Raw genomic sequence first — 20,490 nt, forward strand, 5'->3', positions numbered from 1 at the left:
TCCACTTGGAGCAGAGGCTTTGATCCTGAGTAGTACATTTGCACAAAAAGAACCTGGGTATGATTTTAAAGAGAGAGAGAGAGAAAAGTGAACACAAGCTTTGCTTCTGCATCTTATGTCTCCAATCTGCTCCTTGAAAATGGCAAAGACATCTCAGACATATTGTCAAAGGACCCAACTAATTTTTCAGCCTAATCCATTCTTTGTATCTCCATGAAAAAATAATATATATATATATGTATATACAGAAAATTCTTGAAATTAAGGCAGTTTTTCACTTCCATGAAAGCAGGGAGGGATCTTAGGTCCCAGCTTCTTATGGGGACCCTCTATCTTATTCACTGCTCCTGTGCTGCCCACAAGCTGCCAGCATGACATCCTCATCCACTCAACTCTCTCTTTTCCATTTCATCCTTTCTGGACTAATTAGGTGAGAACCGTCTTCAAGTCAGACATAATGCTGAAATCTAAAAGATCTAAATATAAAAAGTGACATCATTTCTTACGGGCATGCATTCCCACCTGAGAGACTCTGGTTTCCTTCACAACCCCTCTTTGTGGCCAGCAATCTTCCAAGATTATTACTTAAAGATAAAATGGTTTCTCCAACACATTCATCAAATCAGGTGATGATAAGGCTGATTAATCCAGGAACCTCCATCCTTCCTGAAAACAATAAACTGCAAGGCCTACAGACAACAGGATGGAAAATATTACAAAACTTATTTTAAGAAATGCTCTGCTTTCTCTATCGAAGCCATCCTGAATTCCTGTCTTCCTACATGTTAAAGGATAACACATAGAATCACAGAACAACCCAATTTGGAAGAGACCCATAGAGATTACTGAGTCCATACTGGACCACCCAAAAATCAGATTGTATGTCTGAGTAGATAAATAAGGACGGTTCCAGAGAAGGTGATTAAAGTCATTAGAGCAATAGGAAGGCTAAAAAATATGAGTGTCTTTCGTGACCAGATGCACAAGAGAGACAATCATTGTTTACAAAATAACTGGCAATTTGGGCACTCCCAATTATTCTCTCTTACAGCAGAGGACAAAAATGCATTTGCAAAGGTGAAAGCGCAGCTGAAGAGAGGAAACATTTTCTGAGCAACACACAGCTGATCTATGAAACTCAACTGATAGACTCAAAAAGCATTAACCACTCGTACAGAAAATAAGAACATTGGAACATTTCATTAGAAAGGATTATTGTTATTATAATTACTTGGAAAGGCTATAATTTCTCACATTTCCAAGTATAAATAAATAACTGTCTGAAGATAGAAAGGCATTCCCCCATATGGTGGGAATAGTTTGTAATTGTCCACGATGGCAATTTCTTGCATCTCTCTGAAATCTCTAATGCTGGGCACTGTCAGGAAGGACTCCTGACTGGCTGAACATCGTACAATGGATCCTGTCTCATGATTCACATCTTCACAGATGAAAATACAGGTTGTGTGTTACAATGAAAAATAAGTATTAATGCGATGGAAAGCCTGACAAGACAAATCCAGGTAGCAATACCCAAATTCTTGGCTGCCCCCTGCAGTTCAAAGGAGATCAAACACTGTTTTGTTGTTTGATACTGGGAGTTTGCTTGCTATTTGAATACCTTGGACTTTTATCTTTTAATGAGATGCTGATGCTTTATGGAAGATACTGTAGAATGGCATCTTCAGAAACAATTCTGAAGTACACAGTGTAATGTAAAAACTTGTTGAGCAGCCCAGACAGAACAAACAGATTACACAGGAATAGACAGAATAGACAGGAATAGATGCTTTCTATTCCTCCCTTTATTCCTTATTTCTAATGATACTGCCCTGATAGCTCTTCTTGAATTTAGTTTCTTCCATTGCTTACTCTCCCTCCAAGCTCCAATTCCTCTAACTCTTTTTTGAAAGAGGGATTTAAGGTAGTAACTAATTGTTAATGCTTAATAGGAAGCCATTATAGTTTAACAGGTAATAAGATACCATAAATAACACTGCTGGTAATGCACTTTTAAATGGTTAAGGATGTACTTGAAAGCGTAACCACACAAAGCCTGCTTCTGTTACTTTAAAAATGAAACTCATCCTTCCAGAAATTAGCTTCACATCCATCCGAAAAACACAAGTTTTACCAAGAAGAAATGGATGCAGGATTGAGAGACATATTCAGCAAGGGACTCCGACTGCATCAGGGGAGAAACATGGAAAGAACACGCTCTAATAGCTGGAAACAGCTGTTTTTTCTTCTATCCTCTTACAGTGTACAGACCCTGCTTCTCCTTCCTGCTCTGGTGGTGGCCAGTGCTTGGCATGTTGTCTTTGCTCAGCCTGAACTACTGTTATCTACAGACTGGCCGTGGCCAAAATGGCACAGGTCTTCATCTTGTGAGTGAACTCCCCCAGTATTCATGGGAATTGGATTTGAGATTTTAGGCTTTATTTTTGTGTGTGTGTGTTCTTCAGATGTTAAGTATTCACAGAACCATACTCAGGTTGAAAGGGACCTCAAGGATCATCAAGTTCCAACCCTCTGTGAAGATCCGTATGAAGTATTAACATCACATGATCTTATCATCACATCTTTGCAGGCCCAGCTCCAGCCAAATTCTCACAAATTCTTCCTGCTAATATCTCATTTAGCTTATACATCTTAATAAACCCCCACTGTTTCTGAGACGATATAATGAATCGCCACAGGCTACAGCAGCTGGCTTACATGTTTATGCCTCTATGCATATATGTCCATGTACATGTGTGTGCTGGGTCTAAAAACACCAACCTGCACGTATTTACCTCAGTCTCACACAATACTCCTGCCATGTCTGTCTCTCTAATATCTCATATGGCAGCAAGCAGCAGGGGCTGCGCATGAGTCACAGCCACAATACACTGCACAGCCAGAGCCTCTGACAGAATATACAATAGAGCTGAGATGTCAGTGGAGGTGGCTTTGGAGTACTTTAAAAATGCTGTTCAAGTGCCAACTTTCACCTCCAAATACGACACTTTGTTCGCCCACCCACTTTCGTTCCAAGTTAAATGTTCCTTTTACTGCAACTCGACAGCTTTAATTATGAATTTATCTGTCTTTTTCTATCCCTATAACTGTTCAGTCTCTCATTTGTCTTGCTAAGATTTTTGATATGCTCCTAGATAGCAGCTGTATACTGTCACCACAGTACAAGTGGCCTGGTCAGACTCTCATTTGCAGGCTGGGCATCAGACCAAAACCTGCAATAAGCTGTTTGCCTCGAAAGCACAAATCTCATGTGTTCCCTCTGCAGAGAAAGAACAGAGAGATGGGGACACAGTGTGCTGATGAGCATCACTGTATCAGAACCACAATGCTTTCCTTTGCTCTTATTGCCTGAGAAACTTAAATACATATAAAATTCTCACCTGAGGAAAACGTGGATCCCACTGATGGTTTCACTGAGGATGCAGCTCCTTCTATCATATTTTGCCCACGACAGAAGACATCCATTTTAAACACTAATGTTTTAAACAGTAGCAGCACACGTAACCCTGCCGCCATCAATGCTGTGCAGGACTGATGTGTGGTAAAGCCTTCACCACCTAGCTCTGCAATAATGTTATATGGAGTGTCCTAACACTGCCTCTTAAACACCTGATCCATGGTCAACCCAAAATTGTCGCATCTGGCTGCATTCAAAATGACTGTAAGTCTAAACATATCAATCCTCTCATTATCCTTTGTGACTTCTAGGAAAGACTCTATCCCGTTCCAGTGTCAGCACTATCCTGGTCTATAAAGATCACCTCAGACGGAAGTGCATATCCCTCATAATCCAGTCTTTTGGGAGATATTTCATAACTTCATAAATTAATGTTGATTGCTTTAGAAGTAAATTTTTATCCCAGCATGTGAAGGGACCCAATGACTTCCACATTTCAAGTACGATTTTAAGGGAAAAGGACTGTACCACAGAAATACAGATGCTCCTAATCAATACGAAAATGTCTAATACCAGGCAGTAGCAATGTGCCTCACAGAAAGGGCAATGCAGAGCCCATTTGTTCTGCTGGATATATACAAGTTCATTATCGGTACTCCAGTCAGATCTGTACGTGTACAGTAATTTGAATAACCTTCGATATGATAGCATGCAGTCCTTCTGTGATTCCTTTTTCTGCCATTTGCTCTTTTCATCTCATCCCTTCCTACTGCTGTTTAAATTGCTATTATTAGCTATTAAATGATAAATGAATTACCTCTGAAGTAAGCATGAATAATTGTTCCCAGCCTGAGATAGGCTTGGACTGGTATTTGGTAACAGTCAACAAGATCTGTGTGGCTCCCAAGGTTATTTCATAATAATAATAAAAATCAATAGGAAGAAAACAGGGACAGCTCCAGAAAGTGTTAATGAAAAGTTGCTGAATTACAGTGGCTCACCTGTGCACAGCTACATAAAAGCCTTCTGAATACCAAATACATTAATTATAGACTGCATTGCTCGGCTGAACCTCCACAGAATTCATTGGGCTTGTATTCTCACACTAACAAAGGAGAGACGCTGAAGAGTGCTGGATGAGAAGGATGAAGGGAGGGAGGGATGGAAGAAAGTTCATGTTCTTATTTACAAAACACAATTATCAATATATATGTACTGAGAGTAAAATCTGAATCCAGTAATAGATCTAAATCCAAAGTTGGAGGTGTTTCCTCTCATGAGCAGGCACATCAAGGTTTTACGTCAGACCCTGGACAGAAAGAAGATACTCCCCTTTTGCAGCATCTGTATGAAAGAGCACTGTAGAGTATATATGTATTTAAGCAATACCTCCTGGTAGTCATAAACTGATTCTGACTCCTTACAGTAATGTGAGTCTACCCCAGAACTCTGCAGCTGCTCTCATAGCTGACACACTCCTTTACTGTTAAAAGTTAGGCGGTGCCCTTGAAGAGTTATATGAAATACATTAGCAGCTCCTTTTGCTCCATGTTCTACACCACTAACATGACACAGTATGGCAAACACGAAACTTGGATTTACCTAATAAGCTATCACCATCACCATGCCCTTTTTGCTCAGGCATCCAAACACAGGAATATCACATTCATAGATGTTCACAAAGCAGTAGAAACTTCAAATTCCTCTAACAGCTACATAACCTGTGACCAAGCTAAAAAATGGAATCAATAAATAACCTCTCCTTCTGAAAGCTGCCCCAAGATATTTAATGTCTACAGATGATCAAGGTTAAAAATGTTCCAAATCTTTACTTAAAGAAAAATGAACGTTCAATCAAACAGAAATCTGAATCAAAACTACCAGATGATTCCTGCTGATGTTTTCCAGGGAATTAGATTCACAAAATGATGAAAGAGCCCTTTCATCTCCATGCATGTGTCAGAGGACTCCCCAGAGTCCAACCGTACAGACTGCCCCAGTGGATCAGGTACTCAGCCTGTTGGAACCATGAGGAGATGGGGCATTTGGGAGGGTGAAGCACTGTCTTGCACTCAAACACTTCAGCCAAAATTAGTTCCAGTTCATATAATTTAAACGAACAAACAAAAAACTGTAACAACAAATGAAACCCACATTCACCTGTAAGCAGAGGAAGACACAAACCAGGAAGCAAGGGAGCCATTTGCCATCACTGCACAGAACTATCATGTCGTAATTCTGCTGTTTAAATATGTGTTAAAGATGCATGAATTGAAACCAACACGCCTCGTTCCTTCTTTGTTCTTTTGCTCTTTGAACTTCCCACCTTTGGGTCTGCTTCACTCTATTTTGATCTGAATGGCATTTTGGCCACATAGCTTAAAAGATGAGCAGAATTGCTTGCACAGCCATAATCAGGCGAGGATGCATTACAGAGAAGAGATGGGAAATCCAACAGTTCAATACTATCTAGGATTGTGATGGTGCATCAATGAAGTATAGGAGAAGAGCAAGCACAGTTCCAAATGATCTACAAATCCTTCTTGTATATTATTGGATTTGCCATCCACTCACTGACCATTTTAACTGCTCACTGTATGGAAGATGAATAGATTGCACCTGGACAAAGGGCCATGGTAGTGATTAAACATTCTGCTTCTGATTAATATCACAGTAAGGTATATTTACCATCTGGGGAGGAGAGAAATTTATCTCTGTTCAAGAAACATAAGAAATGATAAAGAAACACAAGAGATGAATAATATCTGAGTCAGCAGAAAACACTTAATGACTTTGCAAGGGTCTGCCTCAGTATGTAAGAAACACCTCCCAAACAAAGGGCTACAACTGCTGCAGTGTTTGCAAAACACTCAAAGGCACAAATGCAAAAAGAGAATGAACAGAAGTGCCATCCGTTCAAAACATGAGGAAAAAGGGGAAAACACCCTTAACAAGGTAATGCTTTCTGAAACCTGCTCTTAGTGAGCAGTCACTTCTCATCCTCTTTGTGGTCATGAAAAATGTGAAGTTACCTGGGCAGCACTGACTTAAAACCCAATTGTTTCATAGCAAATGAGGCATGAAACTTATTATCAAAAAACATGATGTCTGAAGTACATGCTGTCATTTTGTTTTCCCAGAAGACAGCTTCCGAATGCCTGAACTGACTGCAAGACATGGCTGGAAATACAAGAATTAGTGGCTCTTCTTGAGCAAAAGCAGAGTTGTGAGGCCAACATCTACAGCACTGTATCTTTGTGAGATAAGAGAGTAAAATGCCTCTACAATCAACTGATACATTACCTTGTTTTTCAGAAGATGGCTGCAAAATGCAGTTAACCCTCCACATATTTGACATTTGACTTGGCAGAATGGTCCTTAAAACTGGCCTGCTGGTAGAGGAATAGCCTTTTGATGCAGAAAAACACCTATAAAAAGTTTCTGAAAAGAAAAACCCACAAACTACTAAGTTCTTTAGTAGGTCTTGTGCAATATGAGGGTGACGGCACCTAAACAAGTGTGAGAGTTAAGGAGAAATGCCCCAGGGGCACAGGATGCTAACTAAAAGCTGGCTGATACCTTGAACAATTTAACCACTAGACAGGCAGTTATGAGAATTGTATTAGGATGATCAAGAGTTTGTTCCATCCCCAGATGCATCTATGCTTCTGAAGTTTGCAGGATGTTCTCTGGATGATATTCTTTTTGGAAACATTTAAAGAATCACTTGTTTTTGTCTTCAACTAATAATCATGGGAAGCAATATATTAGGTACCAACAACCTTTGGAGTACTGGTTCCAGGACTCTGCTAGCACATCATTTACATACCATTTAAACAGAGCTAAAACAAAAGTCCCCTTACTAGACTTTCCCCAGTTTTAGAAAGGTACAGCATTGAGTAGAGCATTGAGTAGGAAGTAAATAGGAGGTTTTTGTGGAGAGAGAATATCTGAGTAAGGAACTTGCAGTGTACTGTAGAGATTTCAGAGTTAAACTATTTCCACACAGTCAAGCACTTTCAGGTAATCCAGAATCCTATGATCTCACTGCATCTCATGGCAATAATCTCAGTAGTTACCTGTTGGTCTTTAAGACAGCTGCCCTTAGAGAACCAGAGATGAAGAGTTGTTATGTGAATTTCATGTTCTCCAAGGATTTCCAGGTTCTGGGGGAAATACTCTACTGTTCTATTAGTAATGTAGCCCCAGAGACAAAAATTCAACTCCCTTTTTGCTTATTTTCAGATATAGCTACTTTGTTACCCTGCCTCTGCTGGGAACTTACTACACAGTTAATGCTCCTGAATGACTTCATATACTGTATGTGCTAGACTGAGGTCAAGAAGGAATTCTTGCCTGTGTTCCAAAATACATTTTGTTAGGACCACTAAAGGTTTAGCACACCTTTCTTCGGCTCACTGGAGACTGTACACTGAACACTATGAAATCAGGTGGGAGAAATCCCCCATTCACACAAGATGCCTCCATTAGACCAGTCATTTCCCCAGTAGCTATTACCTTGCTTCGATCTACCGCTCACTGACTCTGACAGAGCAAATAGTTTATTCTAGAGAAGTAGCCAGTGTCCAGCCTGCTCCTTCATCCTCCTCACAGCAGTAGCGGAAAAGTAAGGCTGCAAAATGCCCTGAGCAGAGAGAGCTCTAAGAGGAAAATTAAAAGACACATCCAGTTATAAACGTTGACAGGTGAAAATGTTCGCTGTTGGAGGGAGATGCTGAGATGCCAAGTCAATGCCACGCACACCAGACACCATGACAAAAAAAAAGACACAAACGCAGAACATGAACCGTAGGAGTTTCATAACATAAAAGACCTCTGGCTTGTGATCTATGTACCTTTGCCATGAGACATATCACCTGGAAGTCAGATCTGTCCAGTACTGGATTAACTTCTCTTTCCATGGCTTGACCTGTCACCCGGAGTACTATAGAGACGGGCACTCAGAAATGCACATTTAGAAAATTAGATAGATGTATTGAACATAAGCACTGTGCAATTAATCTCACTGATCACAGCTGGAGTGGTCAGAGCAATTTCAGCATGTTTTCTGCAAAATAGAACCTTATCAACTAAATAAAGATCGTATTTTCATCAAGGTCGAGTGACAGTCATCGTTTTCTTCTGACACTGTTAATCCTGCTCTGATAGGAAACATCCATATGTGTATCTTTCTCTAGGTGAGAAAGTCAGTCAAGACAGTCTTCTGCAACACGCTCTACCAAAAACAAACTTAAGCTGCAGTCAGACCCATTGGCTCCCACTTAAACACCCACTATTCATTACACAGTACAGAGGTCTGGAAAAGGGATTGCCTGCAAGGTGTTTAAACCACCTCTGCTCACAGTGTAAAGCACACAAGAAAGACATCCCACAGTGTAACCATTTAGGTCGCTCCTGTGTAGCACCTGCAGGCCCCGAGTTCAACTCTGCTTTGGCAAAGGTACAAAAATAATTTGGGTTATTTCCATCCTCACAAGAGGAAAGCATAGAAAGTGTTCAAGTGTTTTTTGTGGTAACTACAGAAGACAACAGCACTGGTTCTAAGCTATAAACACTTCCTGCTCCTTAAACCATGAAAGACAGCTCTAGTCTTGGCAAAAGTAGACTATAATTACCATTGATGTAGTGACACACCACCAGTAAGCAGAAAGACTCTGCTGAGCTCCCTGTGCTACCTAAATGGAGAAAGACTGGATTTCATCTTTACAGAGTAAGATTAGACCGAGTGGAACCCCACACTGCAACCTCCAGTTCTGATGGATAATCAGTTTTTTATTTCATAGTCTATGCATTATTTTATTTCAAAGTCTGAGCTGGGGGAGAGGCCTGGATACAGCTGCTCTCCTGCCCATAGCAGTGTGCTCTCTTTATTCTGCATTCTTCCTTTGGTTGCTTTAGGCCTCTTATTCCCTCTAAAATCAAATTATGCAGTTCTCTTGGCGAGACTCAAAGAAACCCAGAAGCAAAATATTAATTTTCTGAATCAGAATCAATAAGCTGCACAATCCTTTTCAATGAATTATTTATCATAAAATAGAATACACTTACAAGCCAAGCCCCTTGGTCCCCACATCTCCCTTTTCCTGATCTTTTGCAAAAAGCTCCTGTAATATGGCAAATCTTTAGACAGGAGCAAACAATGTAATGTTTACTTGTACTACAAATGCCAACTAATTGCACCTAACCCATCAGAACTCCATAAATCTGCAATTCCACCCACTGGAGTGAAAATGAACAAGTAACCATCACACTGCCTTCAGCAGTGACATCCCATCCCCAGATGACACAGAACCTTGAAGGGACAGAGCGCTTTGCTTTTGACCACCACAAACAGATATGGAATGGCATGGGAGCTGTACAAGGTAAGGGATTTTTCTTTAATTCTTAACTTCTTTAAAAGTATTTGTCATTAGAGAGCTGCTATATTGGTAAAGGTTCATCGCCCACACAACATCAGGAAAAATGAAATGAATGCTCACTAACATGAAACCAACCAAAGAAAAAGGTAATGGAAAACCACACAAATGAGAGAAAGTGCTCATGGAGTTGGTATGACCAGATGGCTTATTTTCAGTGTCTGGGACAAGTCAGAGTTCAATATTTTCCTTCCCTGAAGTTACTTTCATGCAAAAACTCCTCCAGCTCTAATTCAGAATTGGAAAATCTGATTTATATCTCAAATTCATCCACCTGGCCAGGCTTCAGTAGCTCTCTCTAATGAGACACCAACGATTTCTCGGATGGCTGTCCCCAGTACTGAAACCATTTAGGATACATGTTAATTGCTTCATTTATGTGTTCATATGTACAAGTGAGCACAGCTATACAAAAGGAATGTCTCTATATTTTAGTTCTCTTTTTTTCATTGTTCCCCATAAACATTAAAAACCACGAACAAGCTTGTAAGAATGGTTTCAGGCATGAGGAACAGGTGGTGCGAATGTCAGTTAAGTATTCCTGCAGGGGGAAGACTGGAAGTTTGCTGTAAATTATGGGGGCATTTCTGCAACAGAAAAAATTGGCTTTTCATTGATGAAGCTGGAAGCACTCTTTGATAACAAACCCACTGGGAACTTCAAATCATATCACATCACTCAGTTATTTTTTCCTCCATTTGTCTTGGAAAAACAATATTGCAAGAGTAAGTGCTTGCATGTAGAACTAGGAATAGCATGGTTTAGAAAGAGCACATACATTTCTGCTTCATCACAGCTGAAGCATCCCATATTCTGACCTTTACCCAGGCCAAATTCCCCACATATGAGGCAACCTCACTTGCATACATCCCATTGAACACAGGAAGCTAAGAAATGAATTTTGCAATTAGGAAAAAACACCTCCCATATGGTTGTTTGGATAATGACTTCATCACACGCACCAAAAATCACAAACCTATGCTTCATATGTCTGTAGGATACAATGCTGTGAGGAAAAGAGGAATGACTGTGCGAATCCTTGCAGAATCAGGCATACTGTTTCTAAATCATACCATCAAAGTCCTTCACCTAGAGAACATCTTCCCTGTAGGAGATTGACTCCACAGAGGAGATCTGAGGTGGACAGAGTATCACCTGAAACTTCAGTTTCCTGTTGATGAATTCACTGAGACAGTGCCATCCATATGCTCAAGTAATATTTTGAGAGGAAAATGAAATTTGTAAGGAAACTGTCACTGACCTTTGTGCCCGGTCTGTTATTGTTATCTCTTCCTCCAGATCTAGGAGTAGCGCTGCCTGAGCCATCACCTTCTTGCTGCAGGGCAAGGATTTGAGGTGCAGAATGAGCAGAGCAAGGCAAAACTTGCTTCCCATCTCCTCCAGCTCTTGAGTTCCCAGCTGCAGGCCCTGGTGGAAAAAAGGAGGAAGTTTCATTGCTGAGTGTACAAAGCGCAGGTGTTGGGAGACTGTTTTTCAGAAGGACAGCTCTTAGTATTACAGTATCACCTCATTCAGGTTCCCATACAGTCAATCATGAATTCAATGATAGCATTTGTTCTACAGGATCTATTCTAAAATAGCTTCTATTTTACAGAGGCAACAGAGGCAAGTAGTGTAACTGCTCTGGTTACTTACACTGAAGTTGTCACTGTACAAATTAGACTCATACCCCAAGAGGATCTGACTAAATACACTCTTACAAATCATTAGGTCTCATCTTTTTTCTCTCTCTAGAAGCGTCATCTCCCTAAGCAATGGGAAACAAATAGGTTTTATGACTGTAAATACTGGACAGTGGCAGAGATTAGAGAAAAAACAGTGAAGAGGGGAAGGAGGGAACATCTTTAACAAGTTATGAATTGCTTTTTAAGAAAATCAATTACAAAGTAATTGCGAAATAACAAATAACTCTGAGGAATTTCTCAGTGTATTAAAAGCCTATGTCTCTAGTAGGGATGTGCAGGCAAAGAAATGCAAAAACAGGACTGGGATTATCAACATCACCTTTCCAAGAGGACTCCTTCAAGCTGTGGATCCTCACATGGAAGAGCCCTGACTTTGAATTGTCTGTGCATGCTTTTTCACTACTTAAAAAAATAAAGACCCAACAAAAAAGTAACACATCAAGGGCCTACATAGGAGTAATCCGGTGTAATTACTGGTAGTTTCTCACAAGCAGTGAGATGGCAAGAGACCAAAAAAAACCTCCAAAACCACAAAAGAGTCACCGAAAATAACCCAAAGAAACTGCAAAATCCCTCATCTTTGGCATTTAATGATCACATCATGTGTTACTCCTTAATGCTATCACACCAGGGGTTGAATCAATTGCTGAACAATTGCAGCCTTTGTCAGTATCAGCCCCATGTGCTTTTGAAGCACAAACCATTTCTGCAGCCAACCTTCTGACAAGAACTCCAATCCCATTTCCAAGACTGTTTCCTTAGCAACTGCCATAAGTCCGTGCTCACAGCCCTGGCACCAGCCACAAGCACAGTGTGTGCTCCACACCAGCATGGCCTGCTCTTGACCCTTCACTCGGTGTTTGTTACTGCACATCTTACAGGTAACAGAGCCCATATATTATATATATTATATATTATATATATATAATATACCAGTAACTGATAACAGGGGGCTGAGCTCCAGTCTCCTGTTTCTTAGTAGTTAGTTTTGTTTTGCCTTCTTTAATTTGTTTATGTTTCCTATGTAAGGTTGCACTTATAATTTCTCTAGGATCTTCTGCACAGCTGAGAGAAATTGGGAGCCAACAGCATGGAGGTGGATGGAAAAAAGAGGCTTCCCAAGTGACCATCTACAGCTCCCTTGTAATGCTTTTTTTTGGTTCATGTTTGTTAGAGGCCACAAAATGTCTTACAAGGCGAATGCCTTCACTTCAACTCCAGCAAGTCCAGCATGTACAAATAAAATCTAACATTAAAGCAGCCCTATCTGATAACAAACACATTTTCCTATAGTAACCACATTGAAATTCTGCTTGTTTTCTCAAACTATATGAATAAATATGAATAGGTAATTATAATAATGAATAATGAACAAATAATGCATTATTTTGAGCTTGTACATATACTGAGTGGTTGGACAGCTAGATAAGCAGAGGACGTGCCTAGAAGAGCACACAAACAATATGAGAAAACAGAGCCTCCCTGCCAGGCGTAGACAAAGGACTCTGGAGATCTGACTTCTGCTCTCAGAAAGTCTCTTAAATATCTTTAAAGCAGTCAGCAAATCTCTAACACCATTTCTTCTCCCATCCTAATCACTGCAAGCTTTGCTAAGTAAGAGCCAGGTGCAATGAACTATAGTAATTATTAATAATGGGAAGAAAATAGATGAAGAGGCTTAGAGGAACCAATGGTCATTAATACAAAACAACGAGGGCCTAGCAGCTCTACATAGATTCCTCACTTCCATTATTTTACTTCAGAAGACATTTTAGTGTGGCAGTTACAATTGGCAGGTGGAAATGCTGACATTTCTGAGCAAAAATAAGTCACTTCCACAGCAAAGGAATTATTCTCTCAGGGGTAAAAAATACAAGGAACATCTTGGGGCTTTCCCTGGGGTGTATCTTAGGGTCCTGTTTCCAGGATCCAGGCAGCACACTAAATACCTATCAATCCAGGAGATGCGAATAGTGACAGTGCTAAAACTCAGCCTGTGGGCTTACAATTCCCCAGGGTTTTATTCAGGATATGAAGAGGCCTTAGGAAACTATGAACAGAGAAATAATAATAATAAAAGTATAATACACCTGAGAAGCCTCAGACAGTAAGTGCTCATGCTCTGAAGTTAGCTGCTTTATGATGGACCCATATTGCTTCGAGAACAGACAGCTCGGGAATAACAGCTGGAAACCTCAGCTAGAACATTACAAGTTAACACATTTAATTCACTTCAAACACAGGCAGTCTTTTATTTTCCAACTCAGACAATGCTCTCCCTCTTCTTCCTCAGCTCTCAGCAGAGGCAGGAGCTGGAGCTGCATTGGTGACTACCATTAAAGTGAAGATGCTGACAGAACTGATGCATCAAACTAACAGCATTAATGATATCTGCCAGCAGTGCCAAGAGCTGGTGCTCTGGGTAGAAACCAGCCCCTCCTGCCTTGCTTGAAATTCTTGAAATTCTACAAGAGATAAAGAAAGAGAAGTGGTGAACTTTTGATTTTGGTTAAGAAGCTCCACAGCAGTCAAGCTGGATTGTTTCTACTCACAGTGACAATATATAACCCGTTTGCCACTACCATGCAGGAGGAAGCTGTTCTACCTGCCATCAGGTCCTCTGCAATGTCCTGAACTCTCAGAGACCCTATCTTTCCCCATCACAATCCTACATGGCTCCATCCTCCTCTGGAGGCATCTGTATGAGAAGCGGAGTGCAGTGCAGTCTTCCAAGCCAGCAAAATCTAAGCAAAGTCTGAATCAGAAAACTGTACCAGAAAGCTGCAGACAAGATCATCAGTCTTAATTAGTTTAGCCTCATGGATATGCTAACAAAGGTATTCTTCTTTGATGATCAGCTCATATCTTTGCATAGTTTCTGCTCTTCATAACATGAAAGTGCCAGTCTGGATCAGCATTGGCTCAATACACACATTGCTGCGCAATACAAATATGCCCACTGGTCCCCTGGGCCCCCTCATGCATGTCTTTTGAAGACATAATGTTAAAGGATAACAGGTTTATAGTTTCCTGGCTGTTATAAAGAATAATGGAACTAGACATTATTTGCTAATCTCTTCTCATTTTTTCATACCACAGCAGACAGTATGGTAAGAGACATCACCATGCTCTAATATCTGGATGTATCTGTATATATGATTTGGTGGGAAGAAACATTCCAGAGGAACTCAACATGGCTAATCAGATGAATTAAATGAACACAACCTATTAGCTCTTGGTCTAGTTAAACCAGTACATTTGTTCTCTGCCCAAACTGTTTTTATCATAACAGGGCAGTGAGGTGTTCATCTGCATCTCCTAAATGACACTGTGTCACAGTAATAGGAAACACGGAAGGAGGGGGAAAAATAAGAAAGCTATTCCGTGATTTATCATTTGGCCAAGATAATGGCAATAAAAATTCTCCTAATGAAAGTTGATGAAATTATACCGGAAAAAGAGTTCATTCGCATTCAGCACTGATGCATCAACTATATATTCACAACTAAATGCTTCCAACGTCTCTCAATTTACCTAAAAACACATCACAGGCTAAGAGACAATGTAATGGGAAAACTTCGTTATTCATTACTCATATGCTTTAAACAACCCCACAAGCCAAAGGCAGCGATAGTTTCATAACACAGATATTGTTGAAGGTGGAAGGACTCCAGAAGTTAAATTAGAATTTTCTCTCTCCACCAGGGTAACAAGAGCTGCAGTTAAACTGGAGTTGAAAGATATTAATAAACACAAGTAGACAACAGATTTCAGAGCCATCATTTTTCTCTTGCGTTCAGAGAAAAGGGATCTTTGGCACACAGTACGGTCACTTTTGGGCACTGTTCAATCCTTGAGGCAATATTTTTCCCTGCAAACTTACTTCCAGTCAACACATACACACACACATGCAGAGTATACTCTGCATCTCAACAGCTTTACACATGCACAATGGTTATGCCCTAAGGCTGGGTATAAATAAATTGGCAGTCTGGTTTCCCACTAATTCCATCAGTGAGCTCTCCATTGGAATACTAATAGAAACTACTTCGAGGCTGCACAGGACAAACCACACAGCTGAATGAAACATTTGGTGCCTGCAGATGAAATTTTAGCCTGGGCCAGCCCCAAAAGATAGTGTCCTTTAAACCCCTGTGAAAGAAAACATGCTGATGCACAATGGGGAACCAGCTATTGAGATGAGGACAGTAGGGAACAAGCCAGTTTTTCTCATGGCCCAGAGATCCCTAAGCAGTAGGTATGACATTCTAAACAGACAAAGTTTAGGGGATAGAAATTTGGGCCAAAAGATTTCAAAGGGATTAAGCAAGCAGAAAAGGCTGAAGATGGAGAAAAAAAATTGGGTAGCTTGAATTTCTAGAAAGATGAGAGGGGTTGAGTTAAAGACAGAAGATAAAAGGACTGGAGAGATAAAAGGATGAGAAAGAGGGAGGGGTGGTTGAGGTCAGTGGATGCTGATGTGGAGGAATGATAACAAGAGGAAAACTAATGGAAACCTCAATCCCCATCTCACTGTTGGAGAGGTGTGCTTCGTTATGAATGCCCATCCTCGCTTTCCTCAGTACTTTGGCTACTAGGTGAGGAAACAAGGCCCAGCTTGCTGTCAACCCTCCCTGAAAATCTGCTGAATTTAGCTGATGCTCTGATTCAGCTGGGACTGAGCAAACTTCTTTGTTTCGTCACAAGATGGGTTATTGATTTGTCATTCAAACGGACTCTTTCCCTGGCTAAAGATGCTACAGGCTAGATTGTTCAAGGGATGGAGGAAAGCAGATCAGAGAGCAGAAAGAGGCCTGAAAGGCCTGTTTGTAAGAGAACTGAGGATTTAGCAAATGGTAAAACTGGTTGTCAAGTTCTACTTATTCAGATAGCATAGATAGTCAACCAAAGTAAGCATAAAGATGGGGATATATTCTCATCACCCTCCCCCAGAGACTGCACACTCACACAGAGCAGTAGTGGTTGGGTATGGAATGCTTCCATACTTGCTGGATGCTGGTGCACCTCTTTCGCATTGCTTCCTGAGATGGAAGGTAGTACATGGTACCAGAAGGTCCAGTTTTGCCAGATCACTTCTTGGGTATCACTGGGACCAATGCATACATTTATGTGGGGCATAACTGTGAAAAGTGGCTGAATCAGGAATAAAAGATGGACAAAAATAGAAAGCAAAACCAACGTAGATGAGCCATAAAGAAGGTCCAGAGGGCAAAGAACAAAAGTAGTGGGAATTGTCAGTATGTTTTTGTTGTTGTCATTGTTTGTTTGTCAGGAAAAACAACAACAACAAAACAGAAAATAAATAGAAAAAATAAGTGCTAATTCTTGAAAGAAAACAAATAGTGCTCCAGATAATTAACTCTCCTACTTGGCAGACAAGAAGAAGAAATGGGGAAACTGTTCAAGGTCATACAGTGATTCTGGGGCAGTGTAAGAAAAGAAAACTACTTTACACTGGTGACAACCAAGTGCTTTGTTCAAGAACATTTCTGTCTTTAATGCAGGTTCCAGTACTGGCAACAGGTTAACTGCTGTTACCCCATCTGACTGTGCCTTCAACATTCATCTGTAGTCTACCCACGGCTTTCTCTCACTCGTACACCTTCTGCTGTGTGAACTCTATGGAACCTGGAACAAGTCACAGCCAGGTTATAGCCTGAGGTGCCTGAAGATTAAATGTGAGGTGGAGCTCTAAGTACATCTGAGAGTCTGTGTCAAATGAATTAGCTCATAAAAGCAGTCTGGGAAAGCAAGAAGTTGAATTTTTGCAAGTCCTAAATTGGCAGTTTAATCCCTGGATCACTTTTCCTCCCTCTCTACTTCCACTTCTCTGCTTGTATGAATAACTTCAGCATACAGAAAAGTGAGCAGACTCCAGGCCCACCCAAGCATTTTCAGCTATGAGTTTAACTCATTTGGCCATATTTCACCGTGGGAGTTAAATAACTTCCTAATCCTGGCTGGTGATCACCACATGCTTGGCAACAAAAGGATTTATGATGTTTATTCTGGCTAACGTAAATACAGATGCTATTCAGAAAGCGTCTAACCTGTTTTGAACATTCTTAGTACAGTATTTGTCTCCATAATGTCATTCACTATCAGGTTCTCCTGGTTAATTATGTGTTATATAAAGAACCAATTGTATCTTTTCATGAAATGCCCTCCATATTGTTCTATGTTACACAACACCTTGTTATTTTTCTGTGTGGCTTTAAAGCAGAGCAAGTATTTATAGTTACTGGGAAATTACAAAGTAGATTTTATTTTGAAATTCACTATACTATAATCTGCAATATAGAAAGCTTTGAAGCCTTTCCCTCTTACTCTGATAAAACATATGCCATTCTGCCCATCCCAGAGGTGATGAAAATATGTATTGACCAAAATGACACAGCAACACTAGTACGCTTTTCTTCCCCATACAAAATAAGACCCCATGATGGATCATGGTATCACTTTTGCACCAACATAATGATTTAGGCACTAGAGTGCATTTAGAAAGAAGCCAGCACAGCATGACCCAGACATCACAGCATGCTCCAGCCTGATAGCTGTCTGCCCCACAGGATCTCTGGTGCTCTGTTCCCATGCTAGCACATTACAGACACAAGCAGACCGGCAAAGCTGCATGTTGGCCTGATAGCAACGTTACATGGAGTGGAATTTAATGGGGTGGCGAGTTTGCTTCCTGCTATGCTGCCACCAAATATCCACATCACTGTGAAGCCTCTCCCCAGCACAGTGCTGAGTGTTACTGCTGAGCTCTCTGCACTCTTTCCCTTTCTCTCTCAATAGCTCAAGTATCACTAATACTCTCCCATATCGAATCTGCCTTCCAGGCCACTGTGTGCTTCCTCTAGCCCCCCCTTTCATTATCTCTTTTGCCTTACAAAGAAAATAACTCATAACAGACAAAGCAGTCCAAAGGAGGTACTACCATTCACGTCTATAGGGATATTATAGCATCTTCCAAGCCTACATTTTCTCACATACACAAGCATCTTACTCACTTTCTTCTTTATTGTTGCTGCTGCACATGGCACAGATATCTTTATTGAGCTGTCTTTCTAATCGCTACTTATGTTTTCCTGAACAGTCAGAGCTAATTCAGAACCCAACCATGTGTTTGAATGCTTTAAACTATTCCTTCAAACATGCTTTACCCCGCCACCGTCTGTATTTTATCTTCCATTCCCGTAACCACAGTCTTGCTGTCCTCCTTCCTACTGTATAATTCATATCAGCTGCAAACAGTAAATCTTAGCATTTTACTGTTCTCCTCATTTCTCAGTCATTAAAGAAATACAGACCAAAACAGAGTGGTAGCTGGAGTCACCTTACTATCCATTTCTTCCCACCCCAGTGATGATTAATACATCCCACCTATTTTTCCAGACTTTTAAGTAGATTTTCACTATACAAATGACCCTTTTGTGCCTCACCCCAAAACTCCAATCCCTTTGGGATTTCTTTTGGGTGAGGGAAACTCTCTTCTCCTTAGTTCTGACTTAACTAGGATGTCCACCAATGCTGCTCACTTAAATATGAGTCTTAACAAATGACAAACTTTGTATACTGCATCTCCCTTCACTCATGCCATCAAGGCAATTAACTCAGTCACTGTGCTTCCCTGCCCTTGTGTTTCTCGTAGGTTTTTTCTTTTTTTTGTGGTTCTCAACCTCTGGAGTAAATTTTAAAACATAAGGAATCAGAATGAGCACATTGTTTAGCATGTTTGAGATGTCTGCTATCTACCCCACTGGCCATTATTAATGATTTTACCAGTTTGAATCTTCAGTTCCTTTGTTCCCTTATAACTCTTACAGCAATAATACCTGAGGTTTACCTGATTCTGTGTGTTGTAGCCTTGGTTGAATATAAAATAACACCGACAGATAACGTGCAGACATTGTCTTCCTGCATAAAACAGCCAGAGTGGTCCCACAGCATTCTGCTCTGTGCCTGTCCTGGCTGCCTACCAGCTCTGCCAACATGCCTGTGGCCCCAGGACAGCATAAATAGCTCCAGCATGCATCCAAATCTCAGCCTTCACAATTCCTTATTATTCCAGTCCTGAGGGTCCACTGTTTCCTTCCAGAGCCTTTTGATTATGCCTTGGAGCATGCTTCTTTTTTCCAGATCTAAGTCTGTTCTATACTAAATCCCTCATTTCCTCTGACTCCTGCTTCCATTGGCACCAGAGCAAAACTTCTACCCGATGGCAGTCCCCTTGCCTGGGCCACGCCACACGCCAGCTCCTGCAGTTAAATTGCCATGCACATATTCACAGATCAGCCCAAGACCTTCTCTTTGTTGGTCTCCTTAAACATTTACTTTAAACACGTCTTCATAAAGAGACTCATGAGTGAGAGGTAAGGGCACAGAGCCATCTGCAGCTCTGAGCCTTCCTTTCTCGTTTCTCAAATTTCACATATATTGTATGGCTGTCCCCTTACACTGCGCCTTTTCCCCTATATTATGAAGGATTCCTCATGTCAATTTTCTATCTTTTTTCATTTCACAAGTTCTCTTTGGTTATCTTCAGCCAGCTGCCAAAGCTGGTTTCCCCACCTAACACACTTCCAAGTGATCAGTGACAGTAAGCAACTACAATTCCAGAATTCATTGTATTAGCACTTCTAAAGCAACAAAGGAACCATTGATTTCCCAAGCCAAGGATACACAGGAAAGCACAAAAGGCATACGTGCCCAGTTCAGATCAGAGAGGAAAGAGACACACTGTTTGGTGAGGAATCCAGCCTGGTAACTGCTCCCTTTGAAGGTGAAGGATGGGAGTACAAAGAAGGGGCTTGTTGGCTGTGTTCTAATGGGTGTTAGCATAATTATTCTGATACAGGATGCTTCTTGCAGCTTGAATATGTCAGAAAGTTACCTTAACAGACGT

At 40.8% G+C, this 20,490-nt stretch overlaps 1 protein-coding gene and 1 long non-coding RNA gene across 3 annotated transcripts in view; one reads left to right on the plus strand and one right to left on the minus strand.

Moving 5' to 3' along the window:
- Positions 1-20,490, minus strand: part of LOC146755614 (cytosolic carboxypeptidase 4-like) — a 196,795-nt gene that overhangs the window by 110,661 nt on the left and 65,644 nt on the right. For both annotated transcript variants that reach the window (XM_085525310.1, XM_085525309.1), the window contains exon 5: positions 11,117-11,283. In XM_085525310.1, the coding sequence (XP_085381436.1) occupies positions 11,117-11,283 (167 nt within the window). The remainder of the gene's footprint in view (positions 1-11,116; positions 11,284-20,490) is intronic.
- LOC146755615 (uncharacterized) lies at positions 12,253-16,427 on the plus strand. Its single transcript, XR_014937964.1, has 3 exons — positions 12,253-12,442; positions 12,613-12,704; positions 13,855-16,427. It is a non-coding gene; the product is annotated as an uncharacterized LOC146755615 (long non-coding RNA).

Source organism: Coturnix japonica, chromosome 31 (assembly GCF_054131305.1).
Source record: "Coturnix japonica strain WE chromosome 31, WE-NBRP24, whole genome shotgun sequence".
Lineage (NCBI taxonomy): Eukaryota > Metazoa > Chordata > Aves > Galliformes > Phasianidae > Coturnix > Coturnix japonica.